At 45.5% G+C, this 21,281-nt stretch overlaps 1 protein-coding gene across 2 annotated transcripts in view; it reads right to left on the reverse strand.

Annotated features, from left to right (window-relative positions):
* Window positions 1-3,608: 3,608 nt before the first annotated feature.
* ANKMY2 (ankyrin repeat and MYND domain containing 2) overlaps window positions 3,609-21,281 on the reverse strand; it is a 187,642-nt gene continuing 169,969 nt past the window's right edge. The window contains exon 10 of one of the 2 annotated variants that reach the window (XM_078663774.1): window positions 3,609-4,758. In XM_078663774.1, the coding sequence (XP_078519900.1) occupies window positions 4,664-4,758 (95 nt within the window). In that variant the 3' untranslated portion in view covers window positions 3,609-4,663. The remainder of the gene's footprint in view (window positions 4,759-21,281) is intronic. The other variant, XM_078663775.1, reaches the window with a different exon arrangement.

Raw genomic sequence — 21,281 nt, forward strand, 5'->3', positions numbered from 1 at the left:
TGCTTTGTGCGGATGGGTAAGGGCTCCGCCAGCTCCCCGTCGCCCCCCCGGCAGCAGCTCCACTGACCTTACTCCGGGAAGACTCTGCCAGGGGGCGGGGGGGTCCTCGGCCCGCTCCCTCTCGGCCTCTCACGCTCTCGCTCCGAGGGCCGGCGGTCGCAGTTCCGGTCCGGTCTCCGACACTCTGGTCTTTGTGCCGCGATCTCCGCACACCTGGAAGGGGTCTCGGGCCTGAGCGACGCCAATCGCACCTGGTCCGCCCGATCCTGGAATGGGCCTCACTCTGCTCTGCCTGTGCACCGGCATGCTGGATTAGGCCGTCTCGTCACTCTACGCTGCTCCGCCCACGAGGAATGGGCGGTGGCCGAATTACCTCCGCAGGCTGCCGTCCCCGCTCCAGCTCCGCTGGCTCCCCAAGACGTTCGTGGGAGGAGCGGAAGCCCCAGGAAGTCCACCAGGCCAGCTGTGCAAGGCTTAAACTACGGGGCCCCGTCGGCGAGATGGAGCTACGAGCAGGCAAGTCCTACTCAGTCGCCGCCTTGGCCACGTCCCCCGGTAAACCTGTAACAGGGTTTTCAAAGCCGGCAACCAGTTCCTCAAATCTAAACTGACCATGGATTCAACATAGTAGGGCTGAGAAGCTCACTGTCAAAACCAGAAGACTAAAATCTGAACGGATCAAGACAAATACATTCATGCAGTTCAAGACCGTGCTAAGGTCCCTCTAATTCTTCCTTCCTGGTCCTAGAGGGAAAGTGTTTCAAGCTTGTCTGCATATAAATAGCATCATGTTTTATTTAACTAAGCAGGGAGCGACTCAGTCTTTTACTCTGATTTCTTTCAGCCAAGGAAAGGGACTGGTCCACTGAGAACAAGATCCTCCATTTACATAACACATGAAGGAAATGAGCACTATAGAGCTAGAAGAGCAAAACTCCATCATACTCCTCAAGAGAAGTAGGTTAGTTGCAAAGCTCCACTGATCATGTTCCAGAGCTGTGGCATGTTACAAATATATTTGCACACACAAAGCAATGCTAATTTCAATGTCCTTAATTTGCCTTCAGACTGGGAGTCGAAAAAACATTTTTGGCAGCGGTCATCTACTGGAATGGACAGATAAGTTTTAAATACTTCTCCGTAACCCTGCCATCCCTCTGTGTGGTTCACCAGATTCATCAAGAATAAAAATACCCCGAAACTCCAAAAAGATAGGGACATTCCATTTTGGTGTACCAACCCAAAAAACGCATGCTGCCATGGGTTTCAGATCAACCAGCCCGGTAAACTAAAATGATTTGTTATTATTCATTCCACCCACCCATTGTTGAGAACAGGCTGGTTCCTGAAAAGTAAAGTTAGAATATACTTCTTTTAATACCTTTGAGGACAGCATTGCCATCATATGCACTGCTACAAAGGAATCAACCACAAAGAAATAAATAAGCAAGAGCTCCAGTTTGGATAAAATAAGAATCCCCCTCAAAACTTCTTTTCCTGGCGTCTTGGCTTTTTGTCTTATGTAATTGTGACAGGGATATGGCTCTTCCTGCAAGCATTATCTGAACAAATGTTAACCATATACTTTGAAAAATAATCCACCAGTGTGTGTCACATTCATTGACTCTATTTACCACCACTCTACCAAAAATGATTCTCACCCTCTCTTGTCCTTGCATTCGGCCTTAACCAATCTGATAAATTTCAGTTAAAGGATTTTTGTGGCATGGACTTACCGACCTGAAAGACAACATATTTTGTGAAAACTACATCTGATAACAGAATCTGCAAACTTCAGACCCAAAGGTACCTTACATAGTCTTCGTCAAAGACAAGGATTTCCTCTCAACAGTTCCCTAATTTACTCCACAAGCCCTTGCTGGCTTAAATTAAAGCAGGGGATAACTTATTGGCAGGCCTGGCTCTCAGATAGCCTGTATTGTTTATTTAAGTTTCTGAATATTATAACCCACTGCTGTCAGAGCAACAGTTGATAACAAAACTGGTTACCCACTATTGTGATTTCATAAAGGCCTTCAGTTCAGGCCGACAGGTCAGTGATTCTTGTCTGCCTTGACTGAAAAGGCACAGCTGCAGCGAAGGTGGTGGGGGTTGGTCAAGGATGGTAGGCAAGGTATTTTTTTTGTTTACCTTTGGGGCAGGGATAAATAACAGAAGCCATGTTATGTACGGCTCCCTGCAGCTGAAGCAGGGGCAGATGATTTTGGGGAACATATTTAACATAAAATTATAGATGGGTAAAAAGTGAATTACAGGGTTTGTTTTCACTTCGAGCCTTGCCGTGGTATATAAACAACTCAAGCAGTAACGGACTACTGTGACATAGAAACAGTGGGTACCAGAACTTGGTAACCGCTGCTGCTACGTCAAAAAGGTATTCAAGGCTGCTCTGGCAGGGCTCCCCGAGAGCAGTTCTGGAAAGCATAAAGCACAACTTCTGCAGTAGAAGGAAGTAAATGCAGAAAAAGTGGTGGGGATGCCTATCAGGATGCCAGTTTTTCATTTTTTTTTTCTTTTACATTTGGAACAGGGAGGAGAGGTCAAGTTATGTATGGCTTCACCATTACTTCTCTGCCCCTATGTAGCAGTTAAAGAAAGAGGCAGATGTTTTTGTGGGCTTCTGGATTTATGGTACTTACTTTTTTGCCATTTCCGTCTGTATTTATCCATATTTATTTTTTGTTAATTTTTGATCTGTATTTATCCATATTTATTTTGGGTTTTGTGGAAAAATGAAGCTGAAATTTGTATATTTCCACATTTATTTAACCGATAAACATGCACTACTGCTTGAATGTCTACCAGGTTTCAGTGCTGTGAACACCTGCAGAAGATAATTCAGTACACTTATATGAACATATGCAAATTCCAGTATCAACCTTGTGTGTATCTATTGTTGTTAAAACCTCTTTACTAAAATGCCATTCTTTTCTAACCTCCTTATCTATTAATCCACACATCTATTGGCCTGGCAGTTTTGGCAGACAGTATTTAGAATTGCTCAAAAAGCAACCCAATTTCCGTTTTTATCCACATTTAAAAATAAATACAGACAAGAACATTGATGTTTTCTGTCTGTATTTAGCTGTAAAAATCAGTAAAAACAGAAAACAGGAAGCCTACGCTATACATAACAAAATTATAGATGGTGACAACTGAATTACGAGGATGCTTAGCTCTCGTTGCCTATTTAATGTCGTGCAGAGCCTGAATGTGAAAAAACATCCCTTTAATTCACCATTACTCATCTATAATTCTATATGTTCTCTAGCTAGCCTCATGGCATCCAACCTCCTGTTTTTTTTAACTGAAAAGACATTTTACAATCGACTAGATTTCCACAGCTTCAATTTTGGGTTATGTCTCAACATCTGTTCACTGCGTATAGTAGACTTTCCCCTGGCAACAAAACTTAAAGGCAATATAAATCAAGTGGACAGTCACATATGGAAATCTCATGACATCAGAGGAGTTGAAACTCCTTGGGCCTGTCGTGCTCTTTTAAAAAGAACAAGGCAGCATCAGTTATTTTTCACCTTTTTAATTTTGCTCCTTTGCTCTCAGACACATCATGAAAAGAACCAATGATTGGCTTAAGACTTTATTTTTCCCCACAGAGAAAAGACATGTTATTGCAACAGATAGATACTTTCACCATATTCTTCACATACATTCACAAAACACGAATGATGACCCCACTCTCAGTAATTCAACTCCACCTTCTGAAATTCACCTATAAGTGCGAGTATTTGCAATGAAAGAGCATAACAAGAGGATATGGAAATCTTATTTCTACTGATGACAATAAATAAATAGGTGACCACACTGCACAATCAGACATTCTGCTGCAAGGAATACAATTTGTCTTTGGGCTCAAAGGTCTAAAGACCGGCAAACAAAAACTAAACACAAATACATTTTTATATATAAAGACATATTTAAAAAAATATATTTCTGAGCAATTTAACTCAAATGCTTCAAAATCGTGCCATCGAAAAATACATTTTACATTCAACCCCAAAAGACACTCGTAATTTAGGCTTTATTTTAATGCAGCAGCCCCCCTAACCATTCAGTTATATATTATTGCATACCACTGTAAATATATTTATGCGAGTAGTCTAAGAAAGCAAAAATATCGTGGACAGTTTTCCTCTTTTTAAAAAGGTCTTCTCAGCGCTCCCCTTCCCAGCTGCAATTACTTAGATCCAAGACATATTTTTTATAAATGTACACTTAAACATTTTAATTAATGTTAGAATTTAATTTTATGATCCTTGATTCGGAGGCATCACATTGGCATTCACCTGTGATCTACTGCTTTTCATGGATGAAAAGATGGAAACACTATTTGGAGCTTTTATGAAATTATATTTTTTCTAGATAAATAAGAGGCATATCCTACAATGCATATTTCTTAGCAAAGTAGATGATTTCAAAATTTTTATTCACACCATTAACCCACATAGCTGTAAATGCACGTCTGACACAATGAACACTCGTCTGCTGCCTCCACTATTTCAGAGACTGCTACATCGGTCTCAGTTTTGGAAGTGATTAGGTTTTTTTAAGTGCAACTACTGTTTCCGGTTGTCCGTCTTTTTGTGCCATCAGCACAATAGTTCACATCTCCAGTTTCTTCTTAATGTGGGGTGGAGGATTCTTCATTTGTGGTGGAGGATTCTTCATTTGTGGTGGAGGATTCTTCATTTGTGGCGCTGGTCTCTACTTCTTCTACTAAAGAAAAAGAAGAGTAACGAATGTGGAACGTTGTACACAATTCCCAAACCTAAAAACATCATGTTTTGATAAATATGAATAACGAACATTTGAAGGTAAGTGTTTAAGGTAAATGGTTGTAGAACTAAAAATGGTTTGCCTTAATGAACCTTTCACAAACTAGAACCTCATGCAAAAACAGTCTTGAGCCAGGTGGCCTTTTCTGCATGGCCACCCTAGGTTTTAGCCTTTTGGTGGACCCTATTTTTACTGGTATTATGACTTTGTGCACAGTGACACTGCTACTCAGTGCCAGGGTGTGTGTGCTTTGCCCTAAATTGGTACTGTCAATATTGATTTCACCCAACTGTACTACTTGACTTTTCGATCAGGTCATGGTTTGTGAAACCGATCAGTCATGTGTGGACTGCGATGTCTTTCTGTACTACTCAAATATATGACTGTTGTATAAGCTTTATTCGAAACAATTTTCATAAAAGCACATGACATTTAAAACAATTACACAATAATACATATTAACAGTAAAAAGACATTAAACTTACAGTGCAGCTCATACAATATTGCATATAAAAACCATTGATAAAATATATTACATTAACCGTTATTAAAAGGGATCCCTAATTACATGATTTTCCCCAGAGCCCGTCGTCTGATTGCCCAGGCCCAGCCTAGATATTTGGCCACCCCTATGACTATCGAATCCTGGGTAGTTGTACATAAGATTCTTAAGGCCACAGTACTATCGCGTGTCCCCAGGTTTTTGCATACCGGCGTAAGCCATTTAGCCCTTGGTTTAATATAGGCTTGACATACGAATAGGAAGTGGCCTATGCTCTCTTCGGCATTTTCACATGCAGGGCATAAGTTATTGGTCGATTTATTCCAGCCAGCTGTCATTTTCTTCAGGGGGATAGATCCTGACCTTAACTGGAAAACCAATTTCCTATCCATTGGTACCGTGATGTTATCCCAGTAGGTTTCTAGGGCAGGTAAAATTTTTGACTCCAGAAAGCGGCCAGACATAGAGTCGGTCCTTGTGTCTTTCAGCAGTTTAACACCCACCCAATCCCAGTACTGTTTTTTTAGGTTTTCCTTGCTAGGGAAGATCTCACCCACAGGATTGTTCCAAAGATTTGAGAACCCTAGGTTAACTAGCATAGACTTCAGATGTTTTAACCATTTTATCTTGTGGAAGGTATCTTCCTGGATTATCCACAGAAAGCCCTCCGCATATTGTCTGATTTCTGGAGTTGTCCAGAGGCGCCTCCAGTAAAGGACTGGGCGCAATCGGGCTCTATCTATGATAGAGCGCCTACCCAGTTCCAAAAACAGTGGAGTTAGCGGGGTGCTCTGTGGAAGTCCTGTGATCCCTCGCAGAAACTTATTCTCTGAAGTCTGTAATGCCGCAATACTTTCCCAGGCCCATAACTCTGCGCCGTATAATGTAGCACCCAAGACCTTTGCATCATACACCGTGAGTGCGGGTTTTATGGGCTTTGTCTTAGATTTACGGTGCTCGCCCCTAAGGGCACCTGAGAGCTGCTGGTGTCTAAGGACCACTTTGTCCACGTGATGTGCCCAACCAGTGCCCTCTGCAATTTGAACCCCCAGATACGTGAATTCTGCAACAGTATCTAACCTGCTGTTATTCAAGGTTACTTTGGGGTGATTCCTACGGCCAGATGAAAAGGCCATTAATTTTGTTTTTCCCACGTTCACCTCTAGGCCATGTTCAACGCAAAAAGCATCGAAAATGTTCAATGCACGCTGCAGCCCCATAGGGGTCTTAGATAAAATAAGAGTGTCGTCAGCGAACATCAGGATAGGAACCCTGGTGTCCGCTAACGATGGGGCATCAACGCTCGCCTCCAACATTCTCTCAACAATCCCGTTGATAAATAACGAGAACAATAGGGGGGCCATGGAGCAGCCCTGCCGGACGCCCCTTTCCACTGGGAAGTCCATAGTTGTTTCCCCACTTCCACCCCACTGGACTCTTGCAAAGTTGGACTCGTGCAGTCGCATGATTAATGTAAGCAGATCTGCAGGAATCCCCATCTTTTGCAGAACCGACCATAGCTTGCACCGGGGGACTAGGTCGAATGCCGCCCGAAGGTCGACAAACGCGACGTACAGGCAGCCCCTTCCCAGTACAACAGTCTTCCACCGCAGTATGGTGAACCGAAAGACCTGGTCAATGGTACTGGTTGCTCGCCTAAATCCAGCTTGATATGGGGAAAGGGCGTTGTTGTTATCAACCCAGTCCATAAGCTGATTTGTTATCCTCCTCCTAACTACTTTCTGCATAGTAGCTATTAAGCTTATAGGCCTATAATTAGCAGGCAGCGAACGGTCGCCCTTCTTGTGAATAGGGATAATAGTTGCACCTTTCCAGAGGTCTGGGACCACTTCCCCCTTTGCCAGGGCATTTGCTACGAGGAAGGTGTACCTCGCCCATCTTGTCACATCATATTTAAAAATGTCAGAGGGAATCCCATCTGGGCCTGGGGCCCTCCCACACTTCACAGTCTTGATGGCAATTTCCGCCTCTCTAAGAGAAAACAGATTATCAGTTACGTAAACAGGTGTTATACTGCTCGCCACCGTAGGATGATTAACATTGGCATACTGTGGTCTAAAGTAATCGACCCAAGCATCTTCTGCCACGTTATTATCAGGCTTTCCGGGACCAGCTCCTCTACCCCACTTAATGATTTCCCAGAACCTTTTAGAGTCTTTATTGCCCGAGGCCTCTTTCAGTTCTGCCCAATGGTCTTCATCCCATTTCTTTTTCGCTAAATGGATGGCCCTCTTGTACAGTTTCCTTTGCTCTATTACTGCTTCACGGTCCCTACTCCTTATGGCTTGTCCCAATTCAAGTCGTGCCAATCTACACTGACTATCAAACCACCTTCCCACCTCTTTTACTTTCTTCACTTTCCTGTTTTTGGTGAAGAAGCACGGTCTAAGGAGGGAGAACAACTCGTTATGAATTTCCGTGATACCGCTATCTCCTGGTACCACTGGGGCCGTTGCTTCCATTGCAGAAATTGCACTGTCGACCACATTGTTAATAAAGATCATAGTAACCTCATTTGCCACTACTTTTGGCCATTTTAACCTACGTTCGTCATTACTCATGGCCGGGATGTCATCATTGGTTTCGGAAGAGTTTCCCACCCCTGCATTCCACCACCTGTGAATCACACAGAGGGGGTTGTGATCACTTTCGACCCTGGGCCTAATAGTCATATCAACAACTCCCTCCCACAGCTGGAGACTACACAATATGTAGTCAATTCTGCTCCTGTAAATACCATTATCATAGGTATACCCACCCTCCTTGTCCCCTTGTGTCCTCCCATTGAGTGCTCTTAAACCATGTTCCATACAAATACCATTTAGGATTAAAATCTCTTTAGTCCATCTCTTAACAGGTTTTAAACATAGAGAGGGTACTCCCCATAGGTTATCCTCTTCGCTCCCTAAAGGATCGTTTGTACAATCCAACGGCTCAAAAGTCCTGTTGAGGTCTCCTGCTATTATCAACTTACTTTCTTGTGACGTAGCCTCTATGGCAGCAGATAACAGCTCTATGGTGGGTGTATTAATTTCATTATTACCTCTCGCATAGACATTATACAAATCTATTGGGGGACCCTTACCTGTGGAGATTCTTAGTAATTGTAAATCACAACTACCCAGATCCAACATTTTGATATTAATATGCAAATCTTGTTTAACCCATACAGTAAGGCCTCCCTTTGGCCGCCCTCTTCCACCTTTTTGGGCTGGTATGCAATAGTTTAAATAACCAAAACAGAAAAGAGAATCGCAAGCCCAGGTTTCTTGGAAACAGCAGATATCATACCCATTTATAAAATTCACCCAAGATTGGGAATCCATCTTACTGCCCAACCCTGCAATATTCCAGGATAAAAGGGTACCAATACTAGCCACAGAACCATCAAAGTTGTTAGTATTAATGGATACTCGAAGTGGCGTTAAACTTCCAATAGGATTGATCGGCCTTTCCCCTACATCCATGCGATCTACAATCATGTTGTCATTCTTTGGCGGTGGTACATTTTCAGTAGAGTTTGGAATTTCTAAACTAAAACCACTTTCTTCAACCCAATTCCCCATCAGCATATTATCAGACATTTCGTTTACACTTATAGTATCAACATTACCGTCCCCAGCCATTGTTGGCACATAATGACTCTCCCACTTCCCAACTGTACTGGTTTGTCAATATCCCCATCCGGGGTCCTGCCATCCTACACAAGAGTTGTGATTTGTGTATTTGTTATGGTTGTAACCAACTAAAGGAGGTAATGGGCAATTGGCTGACCATGGTACAGTTGGGGGTATTAGGGGTTCGCTAAGCAGGCTAGTTGTTACGCTACTGGATCGGGGGTAAAAAAAGGTAAGGTCTACAATTCCAATACCTCCCTTATTTATTCCCCATCCCTGCCTAGTTATCCATCCCGCCACCCTAGGATCTTGAAAATTGACCACTATACAGTCTCCACCCAAGGTTTTCGCTGTGTATCCCATCCAGTCTATTCTCCTCACTCCTATGATTAGCCCATCGATATCACCAGGGAGAGGACGATTGTCCTTTAACCAGTGCATGGTCTTGTTTTTAAGCGTCTGGAAAGTTTCTCTCTGCCCTGGCGCTAATGATGGTACATTTATTAGGACTGCTACATAGGGGAAGGAATCAGGAGTGAGATTAATCGGGGGTTTTCTGTAAGTTGGCTTTACTAAGGGAGGCGGGATAGATGTAGGAAGTTGAGGGACTGGTTGGGAGGAGAGCCTCAACGCCTGTTGGTTATTATTTTGTTGAATTGGTACTAAATTCTTATCTACCACAGGGCGGGCATGAGCCCTATTCCCTCCCACCTGAGTGTTTGAGGCAACTTGCATGCTAGTGGTTACTTCTGCAGTTGGCAGTGCTTTGTCCACACTCATAACAATTGGGGGATTTACCTGCTGTGTTGGGGACTGTATATGATGTATTATAGTCGGCTGAATTAAAACGGAGCCCATTTTCGATTTGTCCGATTTTTCTGAGGGTTTTGTAACTACTGCAACTAAGGATTTACCTTGCTTTGGGGGTAAAGGAGAATTATTTTGAGGCCTTCTTCCCTTTTCCTGGTTAGCAGGGTTATTAGAAACCTGGCGATTTATGCTTGCGTCCACCCCAACATTCGCTTTAGTCAGCAATTTTGTAGAATAGAAATTGTCTAATGTAGACTGTTCAAAATGGTTAAGCCTTTCTGAGAGCTTATTAATTCTATCCTCTATAGGGTTAAGCAAGGATCTTAATAATTTTTCCAACTCAGGGAGCACGTTTACAAATGAGAACACATTATCATTGTTTTGTACGGTGGAATCAGTACCAGAGTTAACTTCAATATCCTGTCTGTCCAAAAGGGCAGGATTGGTGTGTAAAACATTTTCTACACTCTCTGTTTCTTTTATAACTACCTCTCCAGTGTTCACGATTTTATGTAACTTCCTATGCTTTTGCGGTGGTTTCGCCGCCGTTTTGCATCTCCTTGCTGGGGCTGATCTTTTCCTTTTAGACCCCAGCTTAGATTGGGCCAATATTGCCTGAGCACCAGAGTCAGGGAGCATAGTAGATTGAATGTTACTCCCGCAAGAGTTATTTGATTCTGTTGCAACATCCTTATTTCTTGTTTGAGCTTGACCCTCAAGATATTCGGTTGCTATAGGAAGGTTCAATGATGACAAGGGGGTCACCAGGGTGGGGTACGCCAGATTTGGGAGTTTGTCAACAGAATTCTTAAGTAACTCTATGGACAATCTGCGCTCTGCGCGCTTCTCAGCCAGAGACAGCTCCTTGTCAATTGATAGTGAACGGCTAAAAAAGAATCTGTCTAGAGGGCCAATTGCTGATGGGGCATCCTCGACCGAGTTAATTATCAAATGGCTAGATACAGGACTTTTCGATGTAGATGTTGCCATAGTCAGCATCAGGCTCAACCACAATGTCACTTACTGTAGAAAGTACGGTCCAGCAGGAATTAGGGGGGTAGCCCGGCCCGGCCTCCTGCGGCCCCGGACGGCCACAGACGGTCCCGCCCTTGTCCCGGGCTTCTCCCGGCGCCCTCCCGCGCGCTCCCGCGCAGCGGAAGTAGCCCCTGTTCTTAAAAAGGTGTGATGAGCGCAGGGGGCGTGGCTAGCAGGGAGAGCGGGGCCAGGTGTTCCAAATTGGCCAAGCAGGGACTCCTGGTCAATGGAGTCCCTGCACTCGCGCTCGCAGCCCTGCCCTGCCCCTACGCTCACCGGTAACAGTACCACCAAACAGGGACACACCTCCTCACGAAGCGGGACCCGCGAAGCGGGTTCCGCGAGCAGTAGGCAGTCAAATAGCACAAAGGCACACACAGCGGGGCAGCCCAGCAGGGACGTCGGTTATCCAGCAAGCAGGTTGTAGGAGTCCCGCCGGTCAGCAGATGAAAGCGAGTTTTAAAGACCTCCTCACAGCAGCGCAGGGGGCGTGGCTAGCAGGGAGAGCGGGGCCAGGTGTTCCAAATTGGCCAAGCAGGGACTCCTGGTCAATGGAGTCCCTGCACTCGCGCTCGCAGCCCTGCCCTGCCCCTACGCTCACCGGTAACAGTACCACCAAACAGGGACACACCTCCTCACGAAGCGGGACCCGCGAAGCGGGTTCCGCGAGCAGTAGGCAGTCAAATAGCACAAAGGCACACACAGCGGGGCAGCCCAGCAGGGACGTCGGTTATCCAGCAAGCAGGTTGTAGGAGTCCCGCCGGTCAGCAGATGAAAGCGAGTTTTAAAGACCTCCTCACAGCAGCGCAGGGGGCGTGGCTAGCAGGGAGAGCGGGGCCAGGTGTTCCAAATTGGCCAAGCAGGGACTCCTGGTCAATGGAGTCCCTGCACTCGCGCTCGCAGCCCTGCCCTGCCCCTACGCTCACCGGTAACAGTACCACCAAACAGGGACACACCTCCTCACGAAGCGGGACCCGCGAAGCGGGTTCCGCGAGCAGTAGGCAGTCAAATAGCACAAAGGCACACACAACGGGCAGCCCAGCAGGGACGTCGGTTATCCAGCAAGCAGGTTGTAGACAAAAACACATGGCTCGCAGGGACACCACTGTGCTCTGACTGGCTGCACTTTGAAAGAACAGCTGTGACACAATAATAATTCATCACTAAAGTGTGCCTTAAGCACCCAGGGCTGCGGTTCACAATGTATGAAAACTGGACACACTATGCATAAGAAAGAGTGTGCCCCAACAACTACTAAATGTCCAAAAGCTGTTCACACTGAGTAAGTAAGGGTAGATTTTCCATAAAGAGCATTAAATAAAACACTATTTTCAGCTGGGGAAATGCTAGCACACATAATTCAAGGTTTTCACTTAGTTTTAAACATCTAATTTTGTGGTGAAAGATTGATTATAAGTTTGGTGGAAAAGTAACTCTATAAAACTATACTTTGTGCTGACTTGGGTAAAAATGTCTTGGAACCAGATTTGCGTTCATCTCAAGGCCAGCAGCCGAATTCACATTCATGGGCGGAGTGAACTCCCTTGCTCTGTCTGCAGAGGATAACAGTCTGGCCTGTGGGCTAAGGAAGACAGCAGTGTTTTCAACAACTGGCCACTTAACACAGAATATCCATCTCCGAGGGAGACAAGAACATTTGTCAGAACAAAGGACAGCTGTCACATTGCCTCTTTTGACTTTGAGATGCCAACTGTGGCTAACATAATATGTTTCCATACATTCCCAGGGGGACAAAGCCAGTTACGGTCCCTGATAGAGGGTAAAGATTTCTCTAATAGACAGAAATGACATGTGTTAGGGAGAGCTATGCCCCCTTCTGATGGGGGAAGAAATTAGCCATGTTGGACTATTTATGTTACGTGCTGCAAAAGGAGGTGAGCATATGGTGAGAAAGAAGGCAGGAGTGGGTAGGAACAATTCTACTCTCAATGGCTAGCACAGGATACAACCTCACCACCACCTTCTCAAAACATCATTGAGCCAATGAAAACCACATTCTCCTTGGTCTTGTTCTAGAAAACTGGAGAGTGCCTCCCTTGCTCTTCATTCAGTGATTTATTTGTGGGTCTTAGTGACGGTCGGCCTAGGGAGGTGATGGCTTGACCAGGGAGTTGGGCACCAGTGATGTACAGTAATGGGGTAGGATTTATTGGGTTGGTGTAATTGTCACAGCCAGCTTTTGAAAATATCTGAAGACGACAGCCCTACTGAAAGAAATACTCCATGGCTCCAGACTCCTGCTGGCACTCAGCGACTGATACTGCTCTCCAAGGGTCATGGTGCTTTTTATTGTGTTTTGTACATAACAAAAAGAACACCCCGCCAAAAAGCACAAAGATGTGACACGGTTATGACACACCCTTGTATTTCAGAAGATCTTTGGGAATGCAGACTTGCAGGAACATTTTCAACCTCTTAGCTCAAGCCAGTGTCCTGTAGATCACCCACTGATAAAATAATTTCCGTTAACAACCCCTGACTTTATATACTAATTGTTAGGCCCACATGCACCACTCCATGCCCACCTTCCATTGTGACACCAATGGAGGTTCCCGTTTGCCGCACATATGAGCAATGTACCTCATGGCAGACCACCAGCGCCACATTGCAAAACAGGACAGTAAATTTGGGTGAAGTTTGATCACTCCATATCCCTGAGGAAAACAGTTGCTGGCTAGCCTCTGAGAGGTACAGATCCCCGTGTGGCCAAAAGCGTTGTAGCCTTGAGCGCTCCTGTGTAATATATATAATATATAACAGCGTTCCACGCAGACAACAACCACCTATCACCCAATGTTTTGCACAATTGGAAGAGCCTAGTTCTGCTGTAGTATTATGCACAGTGAACTATTTTCAGTTGCACTAATCTGAATCTGGACTTAATATCTGCCTCCTGTGGTTATCGGATTACCTCACCCAAGTCATCCGTCACCATTCCCATGTCCCCTTCCCATTTACCCCCGAGAACCAAGAGGGAAGACTGACAATTATTAACGAGTGTCCTGTAGATTTGGGAGATGTGTTTGAGTAAGGGTATCATCAAAAGTCTGAACTCAAGTGGGCTTTCATGCGCCACTTCTTGTAGAAAGTCCTTACACACCTTGAGGGCATGTTGAATCTGTCCCTGCCAATATATCTGGTGGTCACCAGGTCGCACTACAGCTGCAGCTCAGCAAATGGGGGAGGCTCTGTGGACCCCAAACATCCACTAGCTTCATTATCCCAATCACAGCTCATGGTTTCCTTACACTCTAGTCTCCAGAGGTCTCCCAGAGCAGCAGATTCCCACAACAGACACTTCAATGTTAAGCACCCCCATCCCATTTTCTTAGTTGCTACCTTCCATTTGTTAACTACTATGTCTGTGGAGGAGTGACGACGAGTCAGCATTTTTTGGTCATATAACTTCTACACATACCCCTGGGGTTCCAGGGTGTATCTCTCCGACTTATGGGTGGGTTTCTGCCAAGTGGCGAATGGCCAATGATTGATGTCCGACAGCTGTGTGGCCCAGTAATAGAGACAAGGTCTGGTAAAGCTAACTCACCCTTTAGGAGCTCCTTGTGGTCTGCAGCGCTATGCGGGTGAGGGTTCCCCATCCCAGAGTCCTTCAAACTGCGTCCACTGCCCTGAAAAATTTCTCTGGCACATCGTAAAATGGGTTCTTCAACAAATAGAGAAGCTTGAGTAAGGTAATCATTTTGTACAGGGTGGCCCTGCCCACTAGTGACAGCGGAAGGGACCACCAGTGACCTACATCTCCTGCATTCCTCTGGAGCTCATCCAATGTTGCTCTTTTCGAACCCCCCAGGTTCCAAGTTAAACTGGACACCTAAATATCGGAACCCCCCCCAGTCCATCGCAGAGGACAGGACCAGTCTGCAGCTGGGTCCAAGCAGTCGAAGGGAATGCAATGGACCTATGCTAATCTCTACGGACCCCCGAATATCTACTGAAGGTGTTTAGAATCTGCAAAACTCTGGGTATGGAGTATAACTGTTGACCAGGTATGTAGCATGTCATCTGCATATAGGGAGATAACGTCTTCCTAGTTTGGTCCCCATTTCAGTCCCAGCAGCTGGGCGTCTGCCTCTAAGCAGCATACCAGGGGTTCCATGGCAAAATACAGAGGGGAGGAGTGGGCATCCCTGTCTTGTTACCCTCCATGAGCCAAAATCTTCAAACAGATATCCATTCACACGATCCAGTGTAAGGAGATGTATCCAGGAGGCAAAGTCTCCCCCAAATCCCATTCTTTCAACGCTTCAAACGCGTACTTACATTTCAAAGAATCAAAGGCATTTTTGGTACCGAGGGAGAGAAATATCTTCGGTTCGCCAGTCCCCTTCCCCGCCAAACAACCAAAGAATCGTTATAAAGTGTGACGGATCGATTACATCTGCATAAATCCGAACTGATCTGGAACCACTAATATGCCAATCACCTGTATTAGGCAACTAGCCAGTAGCCCGTATTCTGTCCAGGATTTTCACTTCCGTGTTTAAAAAAGTAATCGGCACATTGGTACTCGGACGTTCCCTCTTTATGGATGAACACAAAAGTACCCTTCCTTAAATCTCAGGGCAGGCAGCCTTCTCTCCTGGTAAGAGTTACATATTAGTCTCCAAACACAGAAAAATAGTTCAGAGGCAAAGTCATTTGACCAGGAAGTGTTCCTCCTCTTAAGTTGGTGTATGGCCTCTTTGATCTCGGTTGTGCTAATCTCCCTGTCACGAGCCACCGAGTCCTCCCTCTGCAGAATAATGTGAGGCAGGTTCGCTACTAACTCCCACAGATTGTCGCCCTGCACCTCAGGCCTAGGGCTGTGCTGTTCCACAAGGCGAGTTAAGAAGGCCCTGTCTATTTCATCCGCTGACTGTACATGCAACCCTTCTGTTTTAAACACTTCGTGGACCCAGTGTCTCCCTTCCTCTCCTCTACCCAGGCATGCCAGAAGTTTGCCTGCCTTGTTGCCAACTTCGTACAGTGTTGTTTGGCCCGATATTGGGTATTTGCCTCGTCCTCCACCAGACATCTATACTCTTTCTTAGTAAGGGCAATATGGTGCAGGAGCTCGGGACTAGACAGGAGCACATATTCTTCCTTCCATTCCAACAGTTCGACTTCCAGTTTGGTTACCTCCATATTTTATCCCTCTTTTCCCCCCATCAGTGTGGCATATTAAGCACCCCTGCAGAACCGTTTTATAAGCCTCCCATATCACCACCTTTGAGGTCACTAACCCCCTGTTCTCCCTGAAATACAATTCAGTGTTAGTCCTCAACATGCGATCAGAGATTTCCTTCGGAAGATTTTTAGTGTCATGCTAGAGACCCCTTGTGTTCGGGAGCCAGATGTTAGTCCAGTCTGGACATACAGCCAGCCGAGCCAGCTGTGTAAAAGAAGTGTCTTTTCCCAGGGTGGGTTTTTCTCCCAATGTTGAGTAGGCCCATGGCCTCTATGAATGTATGCTGTCACATATCTCTTCCTGAGGGCTGCAAACCCTTATGAGCCTGTCCAGCTCCCCATGTACGGTAAGGATGAGATCCCCACCTGTAATGGTGGTGTTTTGCGGGGCCTGCACCAACCACAAACCCCTCTTTCTGAAGAATGTTCAGAGCTTCCGCGAAAAACTAGATTGAGAAATGGATTATTTTTAAATTCGCCGCATTTGCACTGTTTTTAATTCCTCTCTTCACTGTACCTTAGCATTTTCGCTGACAAAGTTACTCTCACCTCTTGCACTTCCTCGGTCCACCGCTGAGCAGTCAGTTTGAGTGAAGGGAAGTTGCATACACGCACTCACCGGTAGTGACTCTACTTCCGGCTCAGCAGCGGCGCAAAGGTCAGCAGACCAGTTGTTGCTCTCCCCCTCACTACTTAAGTTGGATGCCAGTCGATACGCGCAGCAGACGCGCGCAACAGGCGTGCCAAAGGCAAGCCCATCTGTGCCTGGACAGGGCCTAGGGCCACCCCCCTGGCCGCACCACCACGGCCCTCCACATCAAACCTATATCATACACGTCTGAACAGCTCAAAATGATACTCAAAGCCAATAAACACCATCAGAGCTGCCCTGCCCTCAAACCCAAGCCCACAGAACAGCTTCCCTCTATCCGTTGCCCGAACTGCCCTTTTTCCTTAGACAATACCTACTATCCACCTCTATCACTTACTAAGGCTCAACCCCCAGCCCAGGGAACCATTTGGTCAGCGCTTATAAACGCCCGGTCGCTTCCCAGACACAAATACGAAATCCTAAATCTTGTAGAAGACATCAAATTAGACCTCTTCTTCATAACAGAAACCTGGGGTGACCCTTCTTGTGGTCCAGATTTCTGTATAGCAACACCTGAGGGCTTCACGGCCAGTAGATTTGACAGAATCTCCAAACAAAAAAAGGAGGAGGCCTTGCAATTATTCACCGTGAAAACTACGCTGTCAGGACAGTACTTATCCTTACCACGATCTGTGAAGCAGTCAGCTTCACGATCATGATACCCCACTATCCTCCGTTCAAAGGCATCCTTCTATACCGTCCCCCGGCTCCCGCACAGAATTTCTCTTCTCCATGGGCTTTCTACTAGAGCTAGTAGCAGGAGAAAGCAATTTCTCCATACTCGGAGCCTTCAATTTCCGTCTTGAAGCCCTTGAGGATCAAGATACCTCAGCCCTTCTGGCTGAACTTGAGGCAGTAGGCCTCACTCAACTAGTCTGGTACCAGACACATGCCGCTGGCCACACTTTTGACGGCCTCTTTTCCAACCCGTAGCATATCATCTTAGGGAGTACTATTCCGTTGCCTTGGACTGACCACTGTGCAGTCCTTTTCGAAATTCAAAGCAAAACTACCCCCCCCCCCCCACGCCCACCAGGCCCACATCCCCCAGACACTTTAAAGCATGGAGCAACATCGCACCTTTGAAATTCAAATCTAACTTACACACCACTCAGCAAGTTATTCCTTCCGACCCCGAACTGGCAGCTAACCACTACACGAAATGGATCTCTGATGCTATCAACACGGCAGTCCCCATTAAAAAAATATCCAACAAAAGGAAGACACTTTCTGCCCCCCTGGTTCTGCGAAGCTCTCAGGCACGAGAAACAAATTTGTAGGCACCGAAGGTGACGCTGGCGCTTAAATTATGATCCTGCTCAAAAATGACTCTACAAAAAGGCTTTAGCCAAATACAAACATCTTCTGACCACTGAGAAAAGAACATTTTATCTTAAACAAATTGAATCAGCACAAGACTCCGTCAAGCACATGTACCATGTAGTCACCAAGCTATCTGGACAAGGTTCCACCGCCCCCACAGGCGCTTCCCAAAAACTCTGCAACTCGCTAGCGACCTACTTTCAAGAAAAAGTCAGTAACATATATGCCAACTTCACAACCCACATCTCGATTGACACACATACAGCACCTCCCCAAGAACACATAAAACCCACTTGCGCCTGTAATGCTACTTCCACCGACAAAAAACCTTCTTTCTCTCTTGAGGAATTCAGTCAAGTTTCCCCAGATCTTGTCTCCCATCTACTCACCACTATCAATTCCGGATCCCCTGACGATCCCTGTCCCCCGGCTACCCTCAAACTGTTCCCTGACATCATAGGCACTAATCTAGCCGACATCATCAACTCAATGTTCAAAACAGGCACATATCCCTCTATCTGGAAAAAAGCTGTCATCAAGCCCCTTATAAAAAAGAACAATTTAGATCCTTTGGACATCACTAGCTACAGACCCATTGCCTGCCTTCCTCTTCCAGCTAAAATCGCAGAGAAAGTCATGAACACAGTTAGCATACTTTATTGATCAAAACAACCTTCTAGACGAAACCCAGTTTGAATTCAGAAAGGGACACGGCACCAAAGCTGCTCTTATCAAGGCTTCGGACGAAAACAGAAAAATACTTGATGGAGGAGGAGCTGCCATTCTTGTTCTGTTTGATCTCTCAGCTGCTGGCTACATGGTCGACCACATAACCCTGATCGACCGTGTTGCAGCTATAGGGATCTCTCATAACGCTAAGGCCCTTTTAGCTTCCTTCCTCTCCAACCGCTCTCAATCAGTCACTCTTGGTAATTTTAACTCCCAGTCATTTGCCCTACTTTGTGTCGTGCCTCAGGGATCCTCGCTAAGTCCGACCCTATTTAATATTTATGTGTCTGACCTGGCGAGATTCATCAAATCCCTCAACCTGGGTTTAACATCATATGCCGATGACAGGCGATTAGTTCTAGCGGTCTACAACGACGGTGCTAAAATTGCACACAACTTCCAACAGGGAATGCTTGCAATCAGCACCTGGATGGCAGACAATTGCCTTAAATTAATTTCCGACAAGACGGAGGTAATGATCTGCGGCAATCTCCTCCCGGTCTGGTCCACTACCTGACGGCCTGCAGAGTTGGGATCACCTTAGTCACCTGTCTCAAAAGGTAAGAATCCTGGGGGTCATCTTCGACAACAAGCTGTCATTTATGCACCATGCAAATGCAGTTGTCTCCGCATCCTTGTTCATCATTAAAATGATGAAAAAACTCCTTCCCTACCTCCCTACCACTGCCGCTAAGACCCTTATCAATACACTAGTTATGTCCAGGATCGACTACTGCAACAGCCTTTTTATCAATGCCCAGGAAAGAGTCTTAAACAAACTGCAACTGGTACAGAACGCGGCAGCCAGACTGCTGGCAGGCACCCCCAAATTCAAACCGATCTCCAACACAGTTAGACAGCTTCACTGGTTGCCCGTCAGAAACAGAGCCAAGTTTAAGGCCCTCTGCATCGCCTTCAAAGCAGTTAATGCCACTGGACCTGAGTTTAAAAAAAAAAATCACTGTGTCCCTACACTCCCTCAAGACGCTTACCCTTCTCCACAGCATACCTCCTGACTGTACCTCGGACTAAAAAAGCGTCCTGGGGTGACAAATCCTTCTTATTCGCTACCACCAAACTTTGGAACAGTCTCCGCTCCATATCAAGACAAGTCCTTCCTTACTTACATTCAGGAAGCAAATAAAAACCTGGCTCTTTAACCAATAGTCACCTGTTCTGCCTTCCAGCTAAGTCCACAGCGCCAAAACACCTAACGGTATTTGCGCGCTCTATAAATTGCATAAATTGCATAAATAAAATAATGCTGAATCCCAGGCGGGAGGTACCAAGAGGCAATGACCATCCGCTCTCCGTTCCATTGCCCCAGCAGAACCGCAAAGCTCTTTCTAGGGTCTGACTAGGTCTAAAGGATCTTTAGCAAGAGGGACTTCTTTACCTTTTTCCCCACGCCCCTGGAGTCTGGTGTGAACCCCGAGTGCACTATCACAGTGTATCTGCCTATCCTCAGAAAAGCAGTTATTGCCCACCAAGCGGGTCTCCAAGAGCAGAATTATACCTAGATGGTCTCTAAACAGGAAATGGTATTATAAACAAGGATAAACCCAAAATGTTTGAGAATCTGCTATATATACAAAAAAAAGGTTCACTAAGACCTCAATCAAGAACACAGTCTTAACTGATTTAAGATACATCATGAAGTACCCAAGGCAAGACAAAAAGTTTTCTCATCTATTGCATTCTTTTTATCATTATTATGCATTTGTCGTTTTTTTAAGGAGAACCAGTGCTCACACATAAGTGAAGAAAAGTGCAGTTATACGTGATATAAGAAGAAAACGTGTGTCACACATAAAAAGACAGATGACTCCTTTTTGCAATTATTGTAATTTGGGGAACGGAGTCTATACACAACTATTGTTGACGGTGATTTGACTAAACACAAGCAGACGCGCACCTTGAGGACAGCGGAATCATACACCAGTCTCCATAATCTAGGATTCTTGCTCATTATATTGATCTTGTTGCGAGACGGCCTTTCGTAATACAAACTGGTTCGTAAAAGCCCTAATTGAATGGAAGCCACTGCTTACTTCAGCTGGTCGCCCTATCAAGTAACCATTTAGGACCATTCCCCTTCTACAGGGGCACCTCGGATGCTCTAGTACAGTGTTTCCCAAACTGGGGTCCTCGGACTACCAGGGGTCCGTGACACATTCCCTGGGGGTCCGTAGGCAACAGTTTTAAAAGCACAGAAAAGTTTCTTGTATAATTAGCAGCTTTCCAGCAACAATAAAAGTGTCAAGATCATGCCAGTGATTAATGTACCTGCTGGAGCGTGAGGAGAGTTATGTTCAGTGGCAGCTTTGACTTAACTAATGTAGCACAGAGGGTTAATGTGCCTACTGCAATGAACGTGTAACATGCATTTTAAAACGCAGTATTTAATGTGCATAGGTTCGTGGTTTTTAATGTTAAAGTCAGTGCTAACCACTGTGTTATGTTCTAAATCCTTAGTTTGTGCTTTTCCAGACCAAGCACTCTTTAAACATTTTATATACACACTGATTTACATGTATGATTCAATGTCTCTATATGTGTGTGATGG

The sequence above is a fragment of the Lissotriton helveticus genome, chromosome 10, assembly GCF_964261635.1.
Source record: "Lissotriton helveticus chromosome 10, aLisHel1.1, whole genome shotgun sequence".
Classification (NCBI taxonomy): Eukaryota; Metazoa; Chordata; class Amphibia; order Caudata; family Salamandridae; genus Lissotriton; species Lissotriton helveticus.